At 46.6% G+C, this 25,700-nt stretch overlaps 3 protein-coding genes across 3 annotated transcripts in view; 2 read left to right on the top strand and 1 right to left on the bottom strand.

Annotated features, from left to right (window-relative positions):
- The first annotated feature begins 326 nt into the window (after positions 1-326).
- wasf2 (WASP family member 2) lies at positions 327-10,843 on the top strand. Its single transcript, XM_084455163.1, has 9 exons — positions 327-448; positions 1,758-1,914; positions 2,243-2,377; positions 3,132-3,285; positions 3,703-3,820; positions 3,925-4,046; positions 4,268-4,426; positions 4,559-5,025; positions 9,275-10,843. Exons 2-9 carry the CDS (start codon positions 1,782-1,784, stop codon positions 9,436-9,438), a joined length of 1,452 nt encoding a protein of 483 aa, XP_084311289.1. The 5' UTR covers positions 327-448; positions 1,758-1,781; the 3' UTR covers positions 9,439-10,843.
- A 556-nt stretch (positions 10,844-11,399) lies between these two features.
- Positions 11,400-12,389, bottom strand: gpr3 (G protein-coupled receptor 3; the record flags this gene model as incomplete). The annotated part of the gene is made up of 1 exon (XM_084455168.1): positions 11,400-12,389. The coding sequence occupies one exon, from the start codon at positions 12,387-12,389 to the stop codon at positions 11,400-11,402; it is 990 nt and encodes a 329-aa protein (XP_084311294.1).
- A 13,173-nt stretch (positions 12,390-25,562) lies between these two features.
- Positions 25,563-25,700, top strand: part of cd164l2 (CD164 sialomucin-like 2) — a gene marked incomplete at both ends in the record, with an annotated part of 1,960 nt that continues 1,822 nt past the window's right edge. The window contains one exon of the mRNA XM_084454960.1: positions 25,563-25,644. Coding sequence (XP_084311086.1) covers positions 25,563-25,644 — 82 coding nt within the window. The remainder of the gene's footprint in view (positions 25,645-25,700) is intronic.

Genomic DNA, 25,700 nt, shown 5'->3' with positions numbered 1-25,700 from the left:
TTTTGTGACATCTAAGCCTATATAGGGGCTAGAAAAGTACTAACCGCTTATAAGCGCTTATTCACATGCATAGCCTAGTGCCAATCATTCCTCGGACGCGTTCCAGCCCGCTCGAGCGGAGTCTGGAATGTGCGCTTTTTGCCTCCACCCTTCGCTACGCAAACTACGGACAGATATTTACGACGAGGCAGGGTAGAGTTACGCATTTTACGTTCAAATTTCCATAGCGTCACTTCAGATTGACACGAGGAGAAGCCTATAGGCCTGTGGAATGCCGAAGCCCTGACCAATCACAAGTTCACAAATCTGGGACTTCTCCGTTTTCTGGCTGGACCCTTCGTTTACAGTAGACTAATCGCTCGATGTTTCTCCCCGTAGTCTTTGAAAACTAGAGACAAGCCAACAACGAGACTGGATTGACGGGAGTCCTCACTTGACGGTTCTGAAGGTGAGTAATAAGTATTCAATCTTTTGTCTTTGTTCAATTGAAAGATGACTATCTGTCTATCCGCCCTGTTTTCAGCCATAATGAGCGGCGCTTTCAACTCACTTCCTGCTCTTGCTAATATGACAAGGCCGAGAGCCGAAGTTTCATGTCAGGCAGTTTCAGACGAAATGTGTTTGATGTTTGGGTGTTATTTCCCTATACGTTCCAAAACGTTGTTATTGGGAAGAGTTTATCACTAAATAAGCAGTATAATTGGATATGTAGAGCCTAAACAACCCATTTTTCTTTGGGCTGAACCAGTGGGCTGTTGTATCTAAGCCTATCATTCGAAGTTTTACTTGTAGGGAAAAGTAGCGACCACTTTAGGCCTACAGGCTTGGCCTAATATCAAATAAAATTGTCAGAACAGAAACAGAACGTTACACTTTGGCTGATTATTTGTAACCATTCATGCAAACGTCAAAGTCCTGGACAAGTAGCCTTATGTTAGCCTATGTGTCATCAATCTACTAACATTGTACTAGCTTTCTACGAAGCAATAACGCATACGAAAACATTAGGCCTTCTTCTTTAACACTTAATGCGCATGGTAAATTGATAACCTTTTAAGCGCTCGCTCATATTGATTGAAATGGGAATCGATCAGCACTTAAGATTTACTGAAAGCGCTCATTATCAGGCCTGTGTGTTCTAAAGTTAGAATTGGAGGCGTCATGTGAAGGCGCCCTCTACTGGCCGCGTAGCGCCAGTGAATGAAGCCGACCCAGTTGCATTTCGATCCCTAAAAACCTTTTTCCTACATTGTCCCACAAATCTACTCAGGCTGACGAGTTGAACCAAATAAGACTCACAGAATGTGCTCGCATTGTATAAGGATAGGCATGTTATCATTACGCACTAGTTTAATTTCCGTCAAATCGTTTAGTCCGGACACGTGTAAAGATTTTAGGACATGGCTGTGGTTTTGGTTCTGCTTTAAGCCTCGTCTCTGTGTGTGCTTGTGCACAAGTCTGTCTGGGTGTCACATGAGTCACTGGAATGTAACTTGTAAGAGTGTCACACTCACAGATGGATTCATGAAAATCCAGAGCAGTTAAATATTGGTCAATATCACAGCAAAACGTTTGCAAATTCTGCTTGCATACTAAGCTCTCGAATAAGGTACATTTAAAAGTTCAGGTTGGTTTATTTGTCATATGTCCAGGATACGGATACCATGTACAATGACAGCATTATGCATTGCTGACATGCTTGTACACATGTAGGCTACGTGTTCATCCTGTGTCGTCCCCCCCCCCCCCCCCCACAGGGACGCGGCCCCTGCTGTCCCATCATGCCTCTGGTGACGAGGAACATCGAGCCGCGCCATGTGTGCCGCCAGGCGCTCCCCATCACCATCCGCAGCGAGCTGGAGTGTGTGACCAACATCAGCCTCGCCAACATCATACGCCAGCTCGGCAGCCTCAGTGAGTGTGTGTGTGTGAGTGTGTGTGAGTGTGTGTGTGGTGTAAACAAAAATAGGTTACGGTGCAGTTGTGTATTACGTAAGGGGTATGTTCGTCTTGTCTGGTCTTCTAAATGTGTAAAGCATAAATGTGTGTGAGTGTGAGTGTGTGAGTGTGTGACTGTGTGACTGTGTGAGTGAGTGAGTGTTCGTGAGTGTGTGTGGTGTAAGCAAAAAACAAGGTAACTGCAGCTGTGTATTACGTAGGGGGTATGTGGTCTCTAAATGTGTAAAGGATACATTTGTGTGTGTGTATGTGTGTGCGCGTGTGTGTGTGTGTGTGTGTGCAGGTAAATGTGCAGAGGATGTGTTCGGGGAGCTGTTTGTTCAGGCTGAAGCGTTCGCCGTCAGGGTGAACACACTCGGGGAGAGAGTGGACCGGCTGCAGGTCAAAGTCACACAGCTGGATCCGAAAGAGGAGGAGGGTGAGCACACACACGCACACACACACACACACACACACACGCACACACGCATGCTTTCCATCGCTAACAACGGCTTTGTCGTAGATCTAGCCGAGGTAGATGAATACATAATGGTATTATGATGCTAATGTGTCATCAAACTAGAACCACCTGTTGAGTGTTGTCGTCCTCGTCGGTCTCTCTCTCTCTCTCTCTCACCCTCTCTCCCTCTCTCTCTCTCTCTCTCTCTCTCTCTCTCACCCTCTCTCTCTCTCTCTCACCCTCTCTCTCTCTTTCTTTCTCTCTCTTTCTCTCTCTCTCACCCCCTCTCTCTCTCTCTCACTCTCTCTCTCACCCTCTCTCTCACCCTCTCTCTCTCTCTCACCCTCTCTCTCACCCTCTCTCTCACCCTCTCTCTCTCTCTCACCCTCTCTCACCCTCTCTCTCTCTCTCTCACCCTCTCTCTCTCACCCTCTCTCTCTCTCTCTCTCTCTCTCTCTCTCACCCTCTCACCCTCTCTCACCCTCTCTCTCTCTTTCTTTCTCTCTCTCTCTCTCACCCTCTCTCCCTCTCCCTCCTCCCTCTCTCTCTCCCTCCTCCCTCTCTCTCTCTCTCTCTCCCTCCCTCCCTCTCTCTCTCTCTCTCTCTCTCTCTCTCTCTCTCTCTCACTCTCTCTCTCTCACCCTCTCTCTCTCTCTCTCTCTCTCTCTCTCCCTCTCTCCCTCTCTCTCTCTCTCTCTCTCTCTCTCTCTCTCTCTCTATCTCTCTCTCTCAGTGTCCCTGCAGGCCATCACCACACGTAAGGCGTTCCGCAGCAACCTGACTCAGGACCAGCAGATGTTCACCAGGCCGTCCCTGCCGCTGCCTGTCCAGGAAACATACCTGACCTGCAACGAGCCCCCGCCGCTCAACAAACTCAGCCAGTACAGGTAGGAACACACACACACACACACACACACACTGTACACACACGCACGCACACTGTACATACTGTACACGCACACACAAGCATGCACGCACGCGCACATGTACTCCGACTGTGTATGCACACACAACAGATCTCGTATTCTTCTCTTACTATTTTTCAAATCAAGAGAAAACAAACGTTTTGGCAGTTAGATAGATCGAGAAAACACACACACACACACACACACACAGTACACATGCAGACTGTACTTATTTGCACATAAACTGAACATCGAAACCTGTGTTCATTTGCATAACCACAAATCCATAGATACACATGCATCCACACTGAATAAATAACGTGTGTGTGTGTCTGCATGTGTCTTCTCTGTGTGTGTGTGTGTGTGTGTGTGTGTGTGTGTGTGTGTTGTCCCCGTCAGAGAGGATGGGAAGGAGGCGCTGAAGTTCTACACTGACCCCTCCTACTTCTTTGAGCTGTGGAAGGAGAAGATGCTGCAGGACACCAAAGACATCATGAAGGAGAGACGCAAGCACAGGGTGAGACACACACACACACACACACACACACACACACACACACACACACACACACACATCAGTGGTACCTGGTAACCCCCCCCCACGTGTCTTTCCCCGAGCAGAAGGAGAAGAAGGACAACCTGAACCCTCGGACCCTGAATCCCCGCAAGATCAAGACCAGGAAGGACGAGTGGGAACGCCGCAAGATGGGGGAGGAGTTTGTGGTGCCTAAAAACGACTTGGGGTGAGCAGGGACAGATTTTGATGGTTTTGGGCAGCATTAACAGTAGTAAGCCATCTGAATTTGACATATGGGGGGAGCACATGACATGGGCGGGTGGGGAAGAATGGCTGTCCTTTGAATGGTTTTAATTCTCATATTTGTATTGATAACGGTGTGTGTGTGTGTGTGTGTGTGTGTGTGTGTGTGTGTGTGTGTGTGTGTGTGTGTGTGTGTGTGTGTAGCAACTCCATGGAGGGTCTGAACGGCAGTATTGGTTCTGGAGAGGGTTTTACCTCAGACGGGTTGGAGCAGAGCACGGGGTCCTACGCCTTCGAGCCGGGCTCTCCCCTCCCTCCCCCAGCTCCCGACGACTTCCTGCCTCCCCCGCCACCTGATATGACGTGAGTACACACACTCACACACTCACACACTCACGCTATTGAATCTGGATCGATGACGTATTTATTGTGTAAAGCAGTCTCGGAAAGCCGCTTCTGTCTCCAGGTCTGACCGTACCTAATTCTCATTGGCAGGTATCTTGATGCACCGAACGGAGCACCAACCCATAAGCGCAGCAGCGCGTTGAGCCCCTCCCACCCCCCACCTGCCCCGCCCATGACCACCCCTTCTGCTGGCTCCCGCCCCAACGTGGCCCCGCCCCCTGCCCCTCCTCCGCCGCCGCCCTCCGGCGCCGTGGCCCCGCCCCCGCCCGCCTTCGGCTTCGACTCCCCTCCCTCCCCCCCTCCCCTCTCCTCCTCCTACCCTGCCCCTCCTGCACCCCCTCCCCCTCCCTCCATGTGCTCCATCCCTCCCCCTCCTCCCCCCTCTCTGCCCCAGGGCGGGGGCCCCCCGCCCCCACCTCCTCCCCCGCCTCCCCCTGGCCCGCCTCCCCTGGCCTCTGAGCCGCCCGCCCCTCCTCCTCCTTCCGGTGGGGCCCCCAAAGCCCAGCCAGAGCCCCCTGCAGACGCCCACAGTGACCTGTTGCAGGCCATTCGACAAGGTAAGACCGCGATGCACTGGGTTCAGGTAAACGGACGGACAGGTCAGTACTTAACTCTGCGTAGGGTTTTACTGGTGTTACTGGCGGTATTAGAACTTCTCAGTGCTGCCATGTTTATGACTGGGAATGAGAGACTTCTGCACCATGGGCCCTGAAGAAGTGATTTTGACTGAGTCAAAGAAAATCTAATTCTCGCTCAGTTGGTCGTAGGTAGCTCTGTGTTTTTTTAACCACCACATGCTCTGGCCGCCAGCTCTCTGCGTGCGTTTCTTAACCACTGGTGTTGTAGTCAAGACCACCTAAACCAAGACCAAGTCATGCCCAAGACCAGTGCGAGTTCCATACTGCATGACACACCAACGATAAAAACATGGAACATGCAAACCACACGCCCTCTTCTGACATGATCTGATCTTGATCTGACAAGTTATTGGTTGCATTGAAGCAGGAAGTTTTCATAAATTAGACCAGTGTTTCTCAACCAGGGGTCCATGGACCCCCGGTGGTCCCTGGCATAATTACAGGGGGTCCCTGGAAAAGTATTAAAAAACATTTTTGTAAATGGTATATTTTTGTTAAATGTATCAAAAATATGTTTAAATTATATTGTATAAGCCCATCATATTTAACAAAAATGTATACTGTTTTAAAATGAACCAATATTCGCACACATTCACAATTCTCACGTTAGCTAACAATGAAACAATGATTCACAAACGATTGAAACAGATATCAAATTAAGTGTCAGAAGCCATAAAATCTGTACAATTTACTTTTTGTGGTGTGAAAAAAGTGTGGGGGAAAAAGCTTGAAACTGGCTTTTAATGTTAAATAAGAATACAATAGAAACGTTTATGGCTTCTTAAACTGTATAGTGTCATAGAAATTTTTATTTTACTACCTCCCTCAACATACACCGCTATTGTTGAATTACAACTCCTTAGATCGCCCCCCCCCCCCCCCCGGGGGCTTTGTTTTCAGACCAACAACACAATCAGAAACGAAAACAAGGCAAATACAACTCAAAACCATAAGAGGGTTCGTTTAAAACGTACCTGTGAGTTCAGGAAGCCAGTGGAAGAACGGGGGAAATAATCTCACCGTGCGCTCTGGCGCAAGAGAGAAGATTGGTTTTCCAAAAACCCACTATGGATCCGACACGTCTATCGACCCGTTCATCCACTCGGATCCCGAAGCAACACAGGCGGTCCTCCCTCACTATCCCCGTCACCAAATTGTAATAGAATTGAATCTGATATAAAGTAAAAGATTTGCCAAGATTCGCTCAAAGAGGTCAAGTCTGCAGCAGAAGTGCCGCAGTCTGGTCTTGCGCGGCCTTATATTCAAGCAATACATTCTGTTGAGCTTGTCCACTGAATGTTCAATGTTGGTTCCAGAGAGTGTGTGTGTGTGTATGTGGTGTATTTTGTGAGGTCATGGCTGTTGAGCTTCTCCACGTTGCCATAACAACGACCATGAGAAGGAGATGACCGGCAAGGTCACTCCTTTCAAGAGCTCTGCCTCGGAGGAAAGCACATTGTGGTGGCCCACTGCTTTGGCCCTTGAGAACGTTGGTTCAGTTGCATCTAAGTGTCCTGATGGATCATCAACAATGGTCAATTCTATTGGGTTTTTCCTCTAAATTGAACAAGAGGAAGAGAGCCTGGGAATGCTATAGATTGAAATGCATTCAGCTTTCTATATTTTGATGTGCCTGGTTAGGCACAAACCGGGGAATTGACATAGAAATTGTAATTTCACTACCTCCCTCAACCTTTCACATAGCTGTGCTAACCTCATTTATAACAGGATGACCTCTCCAGGAGGTCGACACACCTAGATGTCTGCTCTAGAATAACCATTCTTTGTTCCATTGTCCCTGCAAGATTTACCGCCCTTTCTCATATCACGTGTCTCAACTCTTGGCCATTGTTGATGATCCATCAGGACGCTTAGATGCAACTGAACCAACGTTCTCAAGGGCCAAAGCAGTGGGCGACCTTGCCTTGCCGGTCATCTCCTTCTCATGGTCGTTGTTATGGCAACGATGTTCTGAAAACAAAGCCCCCGGAATACATTTATTAATAAAATTAGAATTAATATTGGCTAATAATTATAATTATCTATTATTAATGAACTTCTATTATACATCCATGGTGAAACGGCACGTTGTTGGTTAAGAGCTCCCCCTGCTGGCTATTCAGGTCTTACAGGCTGCAATTGGCTTACCCATCCTAGTCAGTGCGCTCCGCCGACCCCTTCATGTAACACGTGGTCCTCGGAGCTGCCGGCGCGTTCATCTAAATTATCGCCTAAAATTATCGAGTGGAAGCTAGTGCTTCCACTCGGAGCTGCCGGTGTGTTTGTTTTGGGGGGTATTGCTGCATTCTTCCGCTAATCCACTATGCGTCGGCTAGTGGAAGCCAGGGTAGACACTAGCTGGTCTCTGTGGCTCTCCGTGGTGACCATGGGCAGAATCATCTCCCAATGGCCATCCAGCGGTCCCTCCAGTCACCATGGAGGCAGAGTCACTAGGCTGTATCTCCTTCGGACTCCACGAAGCGCTGGCCCGTGGAGGCCAGGGATTATAATGTACAGCAGTCCTCCTGTGGCTCTCTTTGACGGTCTTAGTGGGCTGAGTTACCTCCGAGCGTCTTCCCGATCACGGCCCACTCTGATCGTCATAGAGGCAGGGGGCTAGATGCCGTTCCCTCTTCCGGCACTCTGGGTCAAGCGGGCCAGAGGGGGGGAACATCTAGATTGCTGCTTTCCACATGTGTGGAAGGCAGGGGGCCCCCCGAACAGATCACACCGCCAAAATTCATATGCGTAAAAAAATAAATAAATGCTGTTTATATTATTGCATGCTAATAAATGGGTCAATTTTGACTAAAGTGATCTCAAATGAAATAGCGGTGTATGTTGAGGGAGGTAGTGAAATTACAATTTCTATGACAATAGGCCTACTAAACAGACCCGTCGCTAGGGATCAGTCTTAAGGGGGTCATATGAATGCATAAGGGGACACAATTATTATTAACTATTTTTGATAAAATGGCTGTGATGACAGTCAGCATGGCCTGGAGTGCACAGCTCAATTCAACTCCCACAAATCATACTTGCAGTAACTGCAAGTATGACACCAACACCGAATAACACCGGTAACACCGACAACCGTGACAAGCCTACCCACAACAATAAATACCATTCAGTAGCATGGCCGTCGCTATGGGCATGCCTTAGGGGGCCTGGCCCACCCCAAAAGTGCTAGTGCCCCTCCACTGGTGCCCATAGTTTAATTAATTATTTTGTTTATTAATCATAGTATTTTTCTGTTAAATTAAAAATATTAACTTTAGATTCCTTATAAGTGAAGACATTAAGAAACAAATGGTGGGTTTTGTTTGACGGCCGCCATACTGAAAAAGGAAGTCACGCCAATGTAGCAGTTACTGCAAGTGTGAAACATAGTCTTCTATGTTATTTGTGCATTTCATTCCTTTCAGTAATTCAGCCAGCTAAACACTCGCTGAGATAGCACCATGACTGAGGAGACATCCCCCGGTGTCTCCTCAGCAAATTTAAACAGCAAATTTAGTTTGAATAAGCTTCCAGAATAAGCTTCCAGATGGAAATGTCGATAAAACCGAAGTTGTGTTGTGCACATATTGCAGTGATGTAGGCTACTGTCTTTCTACTGAAGCGAGTTGAGTAAAAACCAGGCCAGCTCCAGCCTGGCTTATGGCTGATGGGCGTACATACAGCTGTTTTTTTTTTTTATAGTTCTAACCACTGTGTCATGCATTTCTTTATTCTAACATCACACACATGCCTAATTGTTAGTATGCTAGTATTTTAATGTTGTGATGAATCACAGTCTATTATTGTGATTAACAATTTTTTTTTTTTTTTTTAATCTATTGACATCACTACTATCTATCCATAGACAGAACAGTCAGCTGTGTAAGCGAGGGATTGTTGAATCATTGTGCATGGGTGACGTTGATGTTGGATCATAAAAAGGAAGTCTAGTCTGTTGCTGTTTATTGCGCAAAAGTAATGAGCTCATTTAAATTTCAGTCATTCTAACTCTAAGTTATTTAATTGGAAAAGTTATTAGTTACATTACTAGTTACCACGGACCTGGCCTGGTTTCAGTCAGCCATCACAGTCGTCTTTACATCGTCACACGCACACACACACACACACCACACACACACTAACCCTCCCCCCCTTTGCCCCAAATTAGGGTTTAACCTGCGTAAGGTGGAGGAGCAGCTCGAGCAGGAGAAGAGAGGCAACAATGACTTCGGCAACGACGTGGCGGCCATCTTGTCCCGCCGTATCGCCGTGGAGTGCAGCGACAGCGAGGACGACTCCTCCGAGTTCGACGACGAGGAGTGGTCCGATTGATCGACCTCTTCATCGTCACCACCATAGTCTCCTTCATCCCCAATCTCCTACATGTATAATAAGCATTTCTTTAGCTGTTACCCTCTCGACTACCAATGATTTATAGAGCAGAGGTCCAAAGGGTGTTTTGTGTGTGTTTGTGTATGTGTGTGTATGTGTGTGTGTGTGTTTGCGTGCGGGCCTGCGTGTGAGCGAGCAAGAGAGAGAATCGGAGTGTTTGCCTGTATTACGAGCACACTCATCTTCCTCACCACCTTCCAAATCAATCACATTCCCTTTCACATTTACCTTAACTGAACCCAAAGTTGTGTGGGGCAGAGTTCCAGAGACGGGAGAGGGTGTGCATGCGTGCGTATGTACGTGCACAGGAAGAAATACAATAAGAAATGGCGCGTGTCTGTGTGCGTGTGTGCCATTTCTTGTATTCAGGGCTTTCCAGGGCAGATGCTCAGATTGTGTGTGTGTGTGTGTGTGTGTGTGTGTGTGTGTGTGTGTGTGCGCGTGCGCGCGCGCGAGAGTGTGTGTAAATTGTTAAGTCACTACTGGGTGATATCAATATCAGTATAAATCACTTGTCAGAAATGCCTCTGCTAATTGCATCTGATTTGGTGCTCACCTGCTATGGTGCATCTGATTTCTCTCACTCTTCGATCAAACAGGAGAGAGAAGGAGCACACACACACACTCTCTCTCTCTCTCTCTCTCTCTCTCTCTCTCTCTCATGTTAATGCAACTCCCTTCACTCATATTGATACATACATGCACACATACATGCACATTCAGCATACATACAGTACACGGTATTACTATTGATGGTCTGTATTATCTGTTGAATCCTGTTTTACTTAATGCCATTGGCTTAAGACTAAGAAATGTTTTTTCTTTTTGTTAATCTATACCTCTTTCACTGGTTAGCATTTAACTGTTGCTTTGGGGATAGAGGGACTCATTCCCAGACAGGGGCTCATTCAGGATGACCAAATAGTTCAAAACTACTGTACATTGAACGTAAAATATCGTGACATGCCCTTCGTATATGTCATCACATCCTCTATCCAATGAGCTGGTCCCTCTGCTGCCCTAGCCCCGCCCCTTTTAAGTGCCTTATTTGCTTATATACATGCGGCTCTGGCTTGAAATTGCATTTAACCACTGGTCTCAGATCAGTTTCCACGCCCAAATATCAAACTGTTATTGGTGAGGAAAACACAAAACTGACCAGAGACCAGTGACCTTTATTTCTAAAGCCAAAGTTAATTCTTTATTTCTAAAGCCAAAGTTCACCAGAATCAAAGATCATTTGTTTATCCAATGACCTGCTTCTCCGGCCTACTTTCTAAATAATGATGATTATTATCACAATAAAGATTGATGAAACTATAGGGGTGCTATAGTCTATGCTGTAAAAATGGATGTTACTTGTGTATGTGTGAAGAGATACAGAAAAGACACCTCACACTTTCAATACAAAATCAGCTTTTTAATTTTTCATTACAAAACTCATTAGTTAAAAAAAACATTGTGCAACATGAACTCATAGTCAAATATGTCCAAAGTGCCTCTACATGTGCAAATAAACCCACAGATTTCTAGACACTGTGTTTTTGAGGCATTCAAGTAACTCAAATTGGCCTTTGGCTTTGACACAGCGACAACATGAAAACAATATCAGTTTTTAACTTTATTCTAGTACTTCACTTTATCAACACCACTCCCTAGGACTGTAAAGTGCAGTAGGCTCACTCCATAGAAATGATGACACAGATACACTGGACCTCTATGATTGAACAGTCTTTTAAGTTCCAGTTGATTGAGAATGAGGCACGAATTGATGAAATAGTACATTCGGTCCCCGTGACGACGGTAGACCATTTTCAAGATGGCCGCCAGCCAGGAGGAGGACGGAACAGTGCAATCTGATTGCTTCTCTCCGGTACAGTGTGTGAAGGACTTGCAGCAGACTATACGTCTGTGGGCGGGTGCCTGTTGTGCGCGTGTCTGTGAGGGCAGCATGCGTGGAGCAGCACCTTGCGAATGTCTCTGTTTCTCAGGCTGTAGAGCAGCGGGTTGAGCAGAGAGCTCCCGGCCGCCGGCACCAATGTAGCGTACGTGTAGAGGGGCGGACTGGACGCGTCCCCCAGCAACCCGTAGAGGGAAAATGGCATCCAACACCCGACGAACACGCCCAGGATCACCACCAACCTCGAGAAGCCCCTCCCCCCGCCGTGCTTGCTGGCGAATGGTTGGTGTTGTGGCAGGAAGTGGCGCTGAGTGGCGATGGCGTGGGCATGTCGCCGTACGACGCGGTAGATCCTGGTGTAAAGCTGTAGGGTTACTATGACGACCACCAGGAAGCCGCCACACAGCAGAGATAAGTATGTCCGGGTCAGGGGTCGTGCAATGGAGCAGGAAGTGAGGTCGCTGAGGCAGTTCCACCCCAGCGCTGGTCCCACCCCTATGATACATGCCCCCAACCAGACCAGAGCCAGTAAGACAGCTGCACAGCGCCGTGATTGGTCAGAGCCATATGTGAGGGCGTGGCTTAGAGACAGGTATCTGTCCAGAGCGACACCCATTAGACTGCATAGGGACGCAGTCAGTGATGTCACCAGCAGTCCCGAGATCATTAAATCTGACCAATCACTAGGCTCCACACAGAATAGGAACAGGAAATGGAGGATTAAGGCCACGCCCGCCAGGAGATCGGCCAATCCGAGGCTGGCGAGCAGCAGGAAGACAGGAGCGCGTAGAGAGGGAGTGGCTAAGATGACTGTCACCACCACAGTGTTTTCGGCGGCGATGAGAGTCCCAGACAAGCACAGGGCCACTCCCCACACGCTGAGAGGGGAGACTTCAGGTGCCGATGGAGGATACGATTGGTCCAGAGAAATGAGATTGGATGCGCCTGAAGACTCCTCCCACTCAATGTCAGAGACATTCACGATCATCATTGGCCTCTCTTACAGAACCTGAGAGAGAGAACGGAAGAAAGACACGTTAGCATAGTTGCTCAAGGCCCAGGTCACCCACTGTCTACTATCAACAGCCTTTTCTGGGTAGACAGGACTTCTTTTATCTATCATCTGATGAAATCAAGCGGGGGGGGGGGATTACTGCTGACGTATTACTGCTGACGTATACACATGCTGACGACGTACATTACATCATGGGTGGGGAAGGACAGGTTCACCATGCACTTGTTTTCATAGCCAGAGGGTCTGAGGAGGTTTTAAGAATGCAGCCTGGCCAGCTGTGTTACATAAGAGTGAGCGTGACTGAGGTACAGCTGGAGCAGCAACCCTGAAATCACAGCAGCATCTTACTTTCCCTGCTTTTTGTTCATTTTATGTCTATGTGAAGCACTCCATGCATGTACAGTACATTCTCTGTTGTAAAGCAATTTGAGCTGCATTTATGTGTATGAAAGGTGCTATACAAATAAAGTTTTATTATTATGATTATTATTATGATTATTATTGTTGTTGTTATGATTATTAGGTGGGCTAGCTTGCAGAAGCTAGCCCAACTTGTGATATTCCCACTATTTCTTTCTTTCTTTCTTTCTTTATTATTATTCTCCCCGCTTTTTTGAACCTTAACTAGTTCTTCATACTTTGTGCTAGAAACTTCATTCAAACTTTAAAATGTTCATGACGTTCAGCTCTTGAACGGATCCATTCAGATTTTTGATATTTTTTATAGTTTTTAAGAAATTTAACTTTTAAAACATTTTTTTGTCCTATTGAAACTGCTTGAAATGCTTTTGGAATGTTCAGAAATTTTATGTTTTTAGAGTGGTGGCAGCAGTTGCTTTGAAAATATTCACACATTTTGTAAACTGCTGGCACTCCTACAGTTTTGAAAGCTCACACACATATTATACATCAAAATGTTCACAGAACTGTGCTGATTCGTACAATGTAAGTATCTAAGCCGTATGACTTATAGTTTTCGCTGTATGACGATTTGTTCGGCAACTGCGCTCCTCATTGAAACGTATGGGCCCACACTCTAGCTTTTGAGCTGCTAATTTTGCATTTTTACTCTTTTTCTAACTTGTACAGTTACTACAGTTTTTAAGCTACACGGACATAAAATAGCCTAAAATGTTCAGCATTTTCTCAGGATTCATACGGTGTCAAAATCTAGGCTGTGACCTTTATACTTTTTGAGAGAGAGCTGTCTGAAGCCAACATGCCTTTCCATTGAAGTGAATGAGAGGATGCTCAGTGTCAGTTGGGATTTGAATTTGGGGACACGTGCATGCTCTCTGTACAGCAGGGGTCTCAAACTCGCGGCCCGCGGGCCATCTGCGGCCCGCCACACCCCTCCATCCGGCCCGCGACATGATGTCAGAAATATAATGTAATCCGGCCCGCAAAATAATTTCTTGTAAACGGCGCCGGCAGGCAGGCCTACAATGCAAAATTCAAGTTGCTCAAACGTGGGGCGAAATTCTGTTATTGTGCGCAGCGCGCGAGGTGAACGATGCAGTCACAGGTGCAATCAATCGGCATGCAACTATGAACGGAATGCAGCTCGCCACCGAGAGGCTGTTTTCATGGTTAACTAACGTTAGGAACACAGACAGTTTCAAGAAAGATGGACATTGCAGTATTTTTTGTAGAGTTCAATGGAAATGCTACCTGCCTGATATGCAAGAACAAAGTCGCCGTTCTGAAGGAATATAATGTCAAGGGCTGACGTCTCAGTCTTTCAAGATAAGTGTCTAGCCAGAAATAGAGTAGTAGCCTACACATGTATTCAAGTGTCTGGTAAGAAATGGAAACAAACTTGAACTTTAATAAATGCAAGAAGCTAGCTACAGGTCTAGGGCAGGCTTACAGTAGTGATGCATCTTGCAGCTAAAACAGAATAAAGTACAAATGTAAGCTATTCAAGATCAAATAAAAGTAAGGAAAAAATATTTGCAGTACTAACTGTTAAAATATATTAAAATGAATGGAAACCGGTTTGAATTTGTATGATGAAAATGTTAGTTATGGAATAGTCTTGCAACATTTAGTGACTGAGTTGTGAGTCTAGTTATGGAAATGAAAAATGACATTTTCCGAAATATTGCACTTTCTTATAGTTAGTAGTAGTTGAAGTTGACGTGGCCCTCCTATGAGTTGACGATACCAGCAGTGGCCCCAAGCCAGTTTGAGTTTGAGGCCCCTGCTGTACAGGCACCCTTTATTGACTACTGTGGTAGCATTCATATTCCTTCCTTCCTTCCTTCCTTCCTTCCTTCTTTCCTTCCTTCCATCCTTCCATCCTTCCTTCCATCCTTCCATCCTTCCATCCTTCCTTCCTTTCATTCCTTCCTTCTTGCTTTCTTTCCTTCCTTCCTTCCATCCTTCCTTCCTTCTTTCTTTCTTTCTTTCCTTCCTTCCTTCCTTCCTTCCTTCCTTCCTTCCTTCCTTCCATCCTTCCTTCCTTCCATCCTTCCTTCCTTCCTTCCTTCCTTCCATCCTTCCCTTCCTTCCATCCTTCCTTCTTTCCTTCCTTCCTTCCATCCTTCCTTCCTTCCATCCTTCCTTCCATCCTTCCCTTCCTTCCATCCTTCCTTCCTTCTTTCTTTCCTTCCTTCCTTCCTTCCTTCCTTCCATCCTTCCTTCCTCCTTTCTTTCCTTCCTTCCATCCATCCTTCCATCCATCCATCCATCCTTCCTTCCTTCCCTTCCTTCTTTCTTCCTTCCTTCTTTCCTTCGATCCTTCATTCCTTTCCTTTCCTTCCTTCCTTCCATCCTTCCTTCCATCCTTCCTTCCTTCCCTTACTTCTATCCTTCCTTCTTTCTTTCTTTCTTTCCTTCCTTCCTTCCTTCCTTCCATCCTTCCTTCCTTCCTTCCTTCCTTCCTTCCTTTCCTTCCCTTCCTTCCTTCCATCCTTCCTTCCATCCTTCCTTCCTTCCTTCCTTCCTTCCCTTCCTTCCTTCTTTCTTTCCTTCCTTCCTTCCTTCCTTCCTTCCTTCCATCCTTCCTTCCCTATCTTCTTTCTTTCTTTCCTTCCTTCCTTCCATCCTTCCTTCCTTCCTTCCATCCTTCCTTCCTTCCTTCCTTCCATCCTTCCCTTCCTTCCATCCCTCCTTCTTTCCTTCCTTCCTTCCTTCCTTCCATCCTTTCTTCCATCCTTCCTTCCATCCTTCCCTTCCTTCCATCCTTCCTTCCTTCATTCCTTCCATCCTTCATTCCTTCCTTCCTTCCATCCATCCTTCCTTCCCTTCCTTCCATCCTTCTTTCCTTCCTTCCTTCCTCCTTTCTTTCCTTCCTTCCTCCTTTCTTTCCTTCCTTCCATCCATCCTTCCATCCATCCTTCCTTCCTTCCTTCCTTCCCTTCCTTCTTTCTTCCTTTCCTTCGATCCTTCATTCCTTTCCTTCCTTCCATCCTTCCTTCCCTTACTTCCATCCTTCCTTCTTTCTTTCTTTCTTTCCTTCCTTCCTTCCTTCCTTCCTTCCTTCCATCCTTCCTTCCTTTCCTTTCCTTTCCTTTCCTTTCCTTTCCTTCCTTTCCTTTCCTTTCCTTCCTTCCATCCTTCCTTCCTTCCTTCCTTCCATCCTTCCTTCCTTCCTTCCTTCCTTCCCTTCCTTCCTTCCTTCCTTCCTTCCTTCCCTTCCTTCCAAGAGGCTTGAAACCTTCCTTCCCTTCCTTCCATCCTTCTTTCCTTCCTTCCTTCCATCCTTCCTTCCTCCTTTCTTTCCTTCCTTCCATCCTTCCTTCCTCCTTTCTTTCCTTCCTTATATCCTTCCTTCCTTCCATCCTTCCTTCCCTTCCTTCTTTCTTTCTTTCCTTCGATCCTTCATTCATTTCCTTTTCTTCCTTCCTTCCATCCTTCCTTCCTTCCTTCCCTTACTTCCATCCTTCCTTCCTTCTTTCTTTCCTTCCTTTCATCCTTCCTTCCTTCCTTTCCTTCCTTTCCTTCCTTTCCTTCCTTTCCTTCCTTTCCTTCCTTTCCTTCCTTCCATCCTTCCTTCCTTCCTTTCCTTTCTTCCTTCCATCCTTCCTTTACTTTCTTCCTTCCATCCTTCCTTCCTTCCTTCCTTCCTTCCTTCCTTCCTTCCTTCCTTCCTTCCTTCCTTCCATCCTCCCTTCCATCCTTCCTTCCTTCCCTCCCGTCCTTCCATCCTTCCTTCTTTCTTTCCTTCCATCTTTCCTTCCTTTCCTTTCTTCCTTCCATCCTTCCTTCCTTCCTTCCATCCTCCCTTCCATCCTTCCTCCCCTCCCGTCCTTCCATCCTTCCTTCTTTCTTTCCTTCCATCCTTCCTTCCTTTCCTTCCTTCCTTCCATCTTTCCTTCCTTTCCTTCCTTCCATCCTTCCTTCCATCCTTCCTTCCTTCCTTCCATCCTTCCTTCCTTCCCTTACTTCCATCCTTCCTTCTTTCTTTCTTTCCTTCCTTCTTTCTCTTTCATCCATCTATCCATTTTTCTTTCTTTCTTTCTTTCATCCATCCATCTTTCTTTCTTTCATCCATCCATCCTTTCTTTCTTTCATCCATCCATCCATCCGTCCATCCATCTTTCATCCATCCATCCTCCTTTCTTTCATCCATCCATCCATCCATCCATCCATCCATCCATCCTTTCTTTCTTTCTTTCTTTCTTTCTTTCATCCATCCTTCTTTCTTTCTTACTTTCTTTCTTTCATCCATCCATCCATCTTTCATCCATCCATCCTTCTTTCTTTCTTTCTTTCTTTCATCCATCCATCCATCCATCTTTCTTTCATCCATCCATCTTTCTTTCATTCTTTCATTCTTTCTTTCTTTCTTTCTTTCTTTCTTTCTTTCTTTCTTTCTTTCTTTCTTTCTTTCTTTCTTTCTTTCTTTCATCCATCCATCCATCCATCCATCCATCCATCCATCCATCTTTCTTTCATCCATCCATCCATCCATCCATCCATCTTTCTTTCTTTCTTTCTTTCCTTCCTTATATTCAAAGAAATATTCAGAATGACACTCTTTTTCAGGCTGCAAACTCATATTTTTATATTTTCCCGGACGTCACTGCACTGCCCGCGACCTACTCTGACCCGAGGGGGCGGAGTCTCACCCCCACGCCACTATCCACGCCACGGCCCCACAACTCAGCCCCTGAGTGGGCTAGAGACACATGGTCTTCACCGGTGCGGGCGGGTAGGTGGCCCGGAGAAGGGTACACTGTCCTCGACCAGCTCTGACCTGAGGGGGCGGAGTCTCACCACCACGCCACTATCTACGCCACGGGCCCCACAACTCAGCCCCTGATTGGGCTAGAGACACATTGTCTTCACCGGTGCGGGCGGGTAGGTGGTCCGGAGAGGGGTACACTGTCCTCGACCAGCTCTGACCTGAGGGGGCGGAGTCTCACCACCATGCCACTGTCCACGCCACAGACCCCACAACTCAGCCCCTGAGTGGGCTAGAGACGCACGGTCTTCGCCGGTGGGTGCATGGAGATTACCTGGTCCATAGTAGTTTTAGCAGTAGCTGTTACATACAGCTGCAGCAGCTAGCCCACCTCACATTTTCTCCAGGAAATGTACTTTCTAGTTATTATTATTATCCCACATATAGCCTATTCTTGACAGAGGTTATATATCTCTATTTTGGTGGCAGAGGCGACACAACACAGATGTGAACAATAATGCTTTTGCCCATTTTGGGAGGTTGTTATTAGCAAGACCGTTGCTCTGCCCATTGGTCCAGTTGAAGCTTATTTCTGCATGTGCACTGAACCCTCAAGACCACATTGTACTACTCTGTTACTCGCCGTGCACTGTTACTGTAGGAGCCTCTGCCATCACCAAATCAAATATGCTCTTTTCTTCGAGATGAATAAATTACATAAAGCCCCTCCTCCGGTTGACATTGCAGTACGCCATTACTCATCACCTCCAATCCCGCTGTGAGGGGGGGAAACCATATTACGATAGGATAGGATGTATCCCGGCGAGTGTAGCACCAACAAGACACACCACGAAAGGTACGCACGCACGCACGCACACACACACACACACACACATACACACACACACACACACAACTTACCTTATAATAAATCTGTAGAGCCTATAGAATCTTCCAACAGATCCAACAGACCAGCTTCTTTGAGGTATTAACTCAGAGATGGACCGGTCTAACCACTGTGGCGATCCGTTAATCGTCAAGTCAAGGAGAGAGTCGCGGTGCCTCAGACAGTCGTGTCCCCGTGCCCACCAGGGTCATAGGTTTTCTGATCCCCGCTTTCTGCCTGCGACTGACTCCTCTCCTGGCTACGGCGATGCCCTGGCGCGCGCGAATAGGATTCCCAGCGCTCGGGCGCCTTCACTAGACTCCGATGACTGACGTCAGTGACTGAAGATTCAACCAATGAGAGGGGGCTTAGAGGGAGTAGGAAGGGGGTCGCGTGGAGTAATTTCATTCAGAAAAATGCGGCATATTACCGCTCCTCCCACTGCGGCTCATTCGCGCCAGTTCCCCGCAAAGAATATTTGGTACACTCATCATCCTCCTGCCTCCTTCCCTTCCCGCACGACCCTCTCCCCGGAAACTCTGACCAGGACAGGGCTTAACTCATGAATGGATAAATAGTCGATTTTCTCTTCGGTTTTAGGAGGAATGGGAGGACACTGGTGGGATAGGGCTGATGCTACGTAGCGCTGTCCAAGGTGCTGAAATACTTGCCATGAGAGCATGCAAGGCTGCGTTCCTGTAGCCTACATAATGCGGCTGTCAGTATGTTCAAACTAGCCAGATGTGCAACACATATGCATTTCTGAGAGTGCTATGTCTGTATATTATGGTTTGATTGATAAATATATCACATTTATTGAGTAGACGTGTCACCTAAATGTGCGATAACATCAATTCACCGACCCCCTATAGGCTACGCCACCGGTCAGCGGGGATTTTCGGCTTCCCCGGTCTAACTCCGTGCACGTATAGGCTGTCATAAGTGATCACACATCAATGCGCAGAACGAGGGGAATCTCATCGAGGTGTGGGCTACCCATATAAGGACAGCACCTTCCGGTTCTTGCTAGTAGAATAATCAATGTCTGACATTACGTCACCGAACCCGGGAAAACATTCCTCTCATCTTCTAAGTACCTTATGATATTCAAAAAGGATATCAAAGATGCATGGTAGCACTCACCAATAAAAGATACATGGACAGATCCTCTATTTCACCAGTTTTTTGCCGTCAATGGATCATGCTAACGTTTCGGCCTGAGGCCTTCCTCAGAGCATGAATGAGCTTGGAATCAGATGGTACAAGTAATGATCCACAATGATTGAATTCACCTGAGGCTCGTCGATGGGGCAAGTCACATGACACATATCAGCAGGATCAAGTAGACCAATACAAAACAAAGGTAAAATGGTTACATTCTTTGTTACATTTCTAGTCTACATTTCAGTACTTCATTTAAATCATGATGAGTACTGTTGAGAAGAACATTAAGGTATGTTGAGATGGAAATGACTACTACTACTACTACTGATTCAGACAACCTGTAGTAACTAAGAGCAACTCTAGAGGGCCAAATGAGATCCAGGATGACAGTCCCAATGGTAACCTAATTAGAGTGGCCAGCAACAAGCCCTATTGCTGAACCTACCTACAGTATGGTCACATCAGAGATTAAGCAACCTAAGGTTTTGTGCATTTAGAGGAAACATTTCAAGCTATAGTCATCATTTAAACCAGGTGGAGCCATTGTATTCAATGTATAGATCCAAAACATTTCTCTCTGAGAGAGCAGTTTTGCAATGTTTCCACCTCTGGATGGGGTGGTCACATGCTCTAGTGGGGTGGTCACATGCTCTAGTGGGGTGGTCACATGCTCTAATGGGGTGGTCGCATGCTCTAGTGGGGTGGTCACATGCTCTGGATGGGGTGGTCACATGCTCTAGTGGGGTGGTCACATGCTCTGGATGGGGTGGTCACATGCTCTAGTGGGGTGGTCACATGCTCTAATGGGGTTGTCACATGCTCTAGTGGGGTGGTCACATGCTCTAGTGGGGTGGTCACATGCTCTGGATGGGGTGGTCACATGCTCTAGTGGGGTGGTCACATGCTCTAGTGGGGTTGTCACATGCTCTAGATGGGGTGGTCACATGCTCTAGTGGGGTTGTCACATGCTCTGGATGGGGTGGTCACATGCTCTAGTGCGGTTGTCACATGCTCTGGATGGGGTGGTCACATGCTCTAGTCCGACGAAGCGTGAAGATGCTGGAGAGCCATGGTTGGCTTCTTGATAATGTTTGTCCATTGCATGTCCATGTTTCCTGTGCATATTGCAGTTGTGTGTTCAGAGATCCGTTGTTTTAGACAGCGTTTTGTTTGGCCCACATACGCTTTTCCGCACGGGCAGGTTAGTTTATACACCACAGAGGTCACAGTTTTATGAAAAACTTTTTTCCAGTATGTGGGTGTGTGAAAAACTTTACATTAGTTGTATTGTTGCATTGATTGCATCTGCCACATCTGTAGCTGCCCCTTATTGCAGGCCAATGACTTTTTGTTGAGGACTTTGGTTGAAATGTGTGAACAACATGATCCTTGATGGTAGGTGCCCCCCGAAAAGTGAAGAGGGGAGGAGTTTTGGTCAGTTCCCCAAGTGTAGGTTCAGCTTGCAAAACGTGACAGTGTTTAGTGATGATATTGCGCAACTGTTGGTGACAATGGTTGAACTCTGTAATAAAACATAAGCGGTTTGCTTTCGGAGATCTTTCTTTTGGCATGAGTAGGCCTAGCCTAGATCACATATGGAGGCGCTGGAGGCGTGTTGGTTAGCTTCATTTATTGCTTCCGGTGAGTAATTTCTTTGTTCAAAGCGAGTTTTCATGTCGTCTGCTTTTTGTTCAAAATCCAGTAAGCTTGAACAATTTCGCCTCAGTCGCAAAAATTGACCTCTTGGTATATTTGTTTTTACCTTATGATACTGTAGCCTACGCCGTATTCGCCGGGAAGTCAGACAGATATAGAGAAACGGTCGCCTTTAGGTCCGTGCAGGCTGTTATAACTGGAAGTCCGAGTCGTGCTCGTGGGGCTGCGGATTTTTTTTCCCGCGGTTATCTAACCAAATCACAAACCCTCCCGAGCGCTCCCCACGCTGCAGCACACAGATGTGCCGCTGTCTGAAGGAGTTTGAGGGAAGAGGTGCTGCTGCCTGACTGTCAGGGGACGGGCGTGCTGCTGTCTCAGCGAGTGTGAGGGCGTGTTTTTGTGCGTGGCTACGCACCAAAGATGGCAAATGTCCGGTTGTCACAAGCTGAATCCCAATCTGAGTGCGCAAATCACCCTTGCGGCCCCTCGCACTTGCGGCCTGAGGCACTTAATTGATGTCAGCTGGAAGGGCCAGAGGGTGCAGGGCCGTGTATTTAATGGGACAGCACTTCCAGCGGCGTGCCAACGATTCCCAAGCCAGTTTAGCTCAATGCCCCTCCCACTTCATTTTCATTGGCTGCAGTGTCCCTCCACGCAGAGGCTGCTCTGACGCGCTCCTCAGCTCGCTCGGCTCTGCAAATTGACGTCTGTTAAAAATAAATAAAAAAATAATAATTTTGACGTCTGTTTTAATTTAATAATAATTTAAAATTTATGTTGGGTGGGATATGCTTGCAGCATGTGGATTTCTAGATAAATGTTGTGTTATCGGCAAATGTCATAATTTATGTGTGATTCACTCGGATCATGACTCGGATGCACTCAAGCACTGTGTCACATGAGACGCGGTGAACTGTGGGTGTTTTCTGCTGAAATTGTGGACTTTCGGTAAGTGCGGTTAAAGTGCGCAAAATGGCGGCAGTGGCACACTTGTGGACCTAGCAATTCCGTTTTGGGACTACCCTAAGCCCTTGTGGACTTAGCGGGAACACGCATGTAAGGCCACAAGGCCGTGTATGCTCTGCACTTTCGCCTAAGTGCGCGATTTGGGATTCAGCTACACTCTCCCTCCCTCTGTCGGGTTGTTGACCCGCAGTTCTATGTTGCTACCACAAGAGGCAGTGGTTTTGTGTGCATGGCTGCACGAGAGGCAGTGTTTTTTTGTGCATGGCTGTTTTTTGTGCATGGCTGCACCTAGACAAGAGGCAGTGTTTTTTTGTGCGTGGCTGTAAGCCAGCGCACGTAGACAAGAGGCAGCATTTTTTTGTGCATGGCTATAAGCCAACGCACCTAGAATAGCGTTTGTCTGGTTATCACTCCCTCCCTCCCTCCCTTCACCCCTCGGGTCAATGTAGACCTGCATTTCTCTATTGCCACCACAAGAGGCAGTAGTCCCAGCACACCAAAATAAAGAAGGACACCAAAATCAACCTGCCGATCTCCACTGCACAAGTAGAGTTGCAGTGAAAGCATAGGACTCCCACCCGGGAGATGGGGGTTCAAGGCCCCAGTGGGGATGACTTTATGGGACTATACCCCAAACCTCCACATGTTCATCCTTTCACTACAACCTTTACCCCTTGCCTTATAGGTCAGATCCTGTCCCAACCCCAACCCTTATTCTAACCCCAACCCACACTAGGGACTGGAAGAAGGACACCAAAACCAACCCACTGATCTCTGCTGCACAAGTAGAGTAGTGGTGAGAGCATAGGACTCCCACCTGGGAGACGGGGTTCAAGGCCCCGGTGGGCATGATTTTATGGGACTATAGCCTACCCCAAGGTAGGGGAGAACAGTCAAATACTGTATGAGCGAGCGATACGTGCACGTTCTGTCTGCTTGTTGACATGACATGACAAGGGAGAGAGACAAAGGCGCACACGCTTGCAGTCTCGCACCTGCTGTCTGTCTAGACGTCTAGAAAACGCAGAGGGAGAGAAAGTTTGGAGTGCGCTGAGGAGCCAGATAGTAGGCAGGCAACGAACGTAGGCAGCACCGAGGGTTTTTGTCCCTAGTTAACTGGTTTATTGAGACAGTTATTGGATTTTGTTTTCTTGTCGTAGCCTACCTGCTGCAATAGCCTATGTGAACTGTAACGTTTGTTTGAGCAGAGGACGACCGGTAGCTAGCTTGTTAGCTCAGTGTAGTATATCTAGCTAACGCTAGCTATTTCAGCTGCGCATGCTCAGCCTCTCACTAGCCTATATAATATCTGGCTATTTTGAAATATGAAATAATTATGAAAGTATATTTTAACAACTGATCAAATGTTTGATCCATGCTGTTCAGTTATCAGCACAACAGAGTAGTCTAGTGTAGGCCTAAGGCCGGATTCATAGTCGACGCAAACTACATAAGCGCAGGCAATGCAAGCTTCGCAAGGCCACGCAAGATCTCGTTGCGTCCTTGTGCGTGTAATGCCGAAATTTGTCACTTGACGCAAGCAATAGTGCAATTCCTTGTGCACTTGCAACGCAAGTGCAATTCCTTGTGTTTCCACAAAACAAAACACAGAACGCAAGCTCTTGAGTCATGTTGGAGCTTCCGTTCACAACGTAGCTTGCGTTGTTTACGTCGACTATGAATCAGGCCTATAGGCTATAATCAAAGTCCTTATCTCTGATATAACAATAATTAACAATTTAAACAGATTTTTTTTTTTTAAAGAGAAAAAAAGAAGAATTTCAATACAATTCCCTACTTACCCATGGTTTAAGCACTGTTGAAACTTGAGTAGGCTATAGGCTTACAATTAGGCCTATAGTCATTTTCCTCTGCTTATTAGCCTATAGCCTAGGCTACGTTTAATTGGATAGTTAATTTCAATTATGTTTATAGTAATACATATTTATTGCTGGGTTTGTGAAAACCATTACTAGTAGGCTACACCATGCTGCCTGTGTCACATGGTTGCAGATAATATATTAGATATTATGACACGGGAGAAATAGAGCTACTATAGCTGTTCTAGCAAAGTTGCTATGAGGACTTATATGATTTAGAAAAATGTTTTTCAGTTTCTAACTAAATGTAGAATGTCCCCCAGTTAAGGGTGATGGGGTTCTGACACTTCATAGTTTGTTAAAATAAAAACATACAGGATAATGAGGAGGAGGAATTATACTTCATAATTAATGATAATAATAATAATAATAATATATGATGCATTGAAAGCACAGCAATTGCAATGCCAATTAATATTATGCTAAAGAAATGACACTTCCCCTCAGTTTAAACCGCTTTGAACTGACTTCCGGTTTAAGCCCCGCCCACTTCCGATTACGATTCCAAATCCGAATAATTAGCTGTCAAATACAAATACAAATACAAATAGTGGGCTCCCGGCACACCCCTAGTGTCCAGGCGACAAGACCTATCTTAATTTATGAGACATTTCATGTAATTTCTATTCACAGCTATTTCAGTGTTGGACTAGCTTCCGTTCTACCAGTCCTGAACAGAAACAAGCCAGCCACGCACATAAGCCAGGCTGGCCTGGTTCTGTGAGATGTTTGAATGGAGGAGGTGGAATTGTGGATGAGTCAGATGTGTACGCAGTGAAACACATACTGGAGGCTAGAAGAACACAAACCTATCTACACAGGGTGTGTGTGTGTGTGTGTGTGTGTGTGTGTGTGTGTATCTGTCTGTTTGTCTCGTATTAGTGTGTGTAAAGTATCAGTATAATGAATGCCATGTGTGTGTGTACTGTATGTGTGTGTGTGTCCACCTCCGATAGCACCCAGGTAAACAGGTGTCACTCTGTCTCGTTAATGGTGTGTATTTCAGGAGGGCACAGTGGTTGCTGGGTAACTGGGTATAGAGGAGGATTCATGTTACCTAGGCGTCTGTCTACTGCACCTCTCCCTGTTCACACAAACACACACACACACACACACACTGGTCCTCTCCTCTTCCTCTCAACCCTTCATCTTTTAACACTGACTCTTCCCCCGATCTCTCCAGCTCAAACTAGCTCGATGTGGACAGAAGGAAAGATTCAAGCTTGAATAAAACCTCTGAAGAATTTGGATACAGAAGCAATCGAAACCACCTGGACTGTGGCCAACTGACTAAGAGAGGCCTGGTGAGATCCAGCTGAAGAGTCCTCTGACTAAGACGACATTCTGAGACTGAATTGTTGGCTGTAGCTAGTGCGCGAGCGTGAGTGTGTGAGTGAGTGTGTGTCTGTGCTGGTCTGTAGTTGGTCCATCGCTGGTCTGTTGTTGGTTAGTTGCCGGCTGGCAGGATGCAAGGCGCTGGACTGAAGACCCTCTGCGCTACCGTGCTTCTCCTCGGAGCCGTGACCGTCTGTCATTCTCAGACATCAGGTACTGTAGGTGTATGTGTGTGTGTGTGTGTGTATGCATGTGTGTGTCTGTCAGAC

This window comes from Borostomias antarcticus, assembly GCF_949987555.1.
Source record: "Borostomias antarcticus genome assembly, chromosome: 21".
In the NCBI taxonomy this organism is placed as follows: Eukaryota; Metazoa; Chordata; class Actinopteri; order Stomiiformes; family Stomiidae; genus Borostomias; species Borostomias antarcticus.
Note: the sequence above shows the minus strand (reverse complement) of the source record. Positions and strands in the feature narration are given on the sequence as shown.

What these genes read in the sequence shown, in the direction of transcription:
- wasf2 (XM_084455163.1), top strand. Translation starts at nt 1,782, where the DNA reads ATGCCTCTGGTGACGAGGAACATCGAGCCGCGCCATGTGTGCCGCCAG. An exon ending in ACGCCAGCTCGGCAGCCTCA is followed by an intron (nt 1,915 to 2,242) that starts GTGAGTGTGTGT and finishes GTGTGTGTGCAG; the next exon opens with GTAAATGTGCAGAGGATGTG. An exon ending in CCCCCGCCACCTGATATGAC is followed by an intron (nt 4,427 to 4,558) that starts GTGAGTACACAC and finishes TCTCATTGGCAG; the next exon opens with GTATCTTGATGCACCGAACG.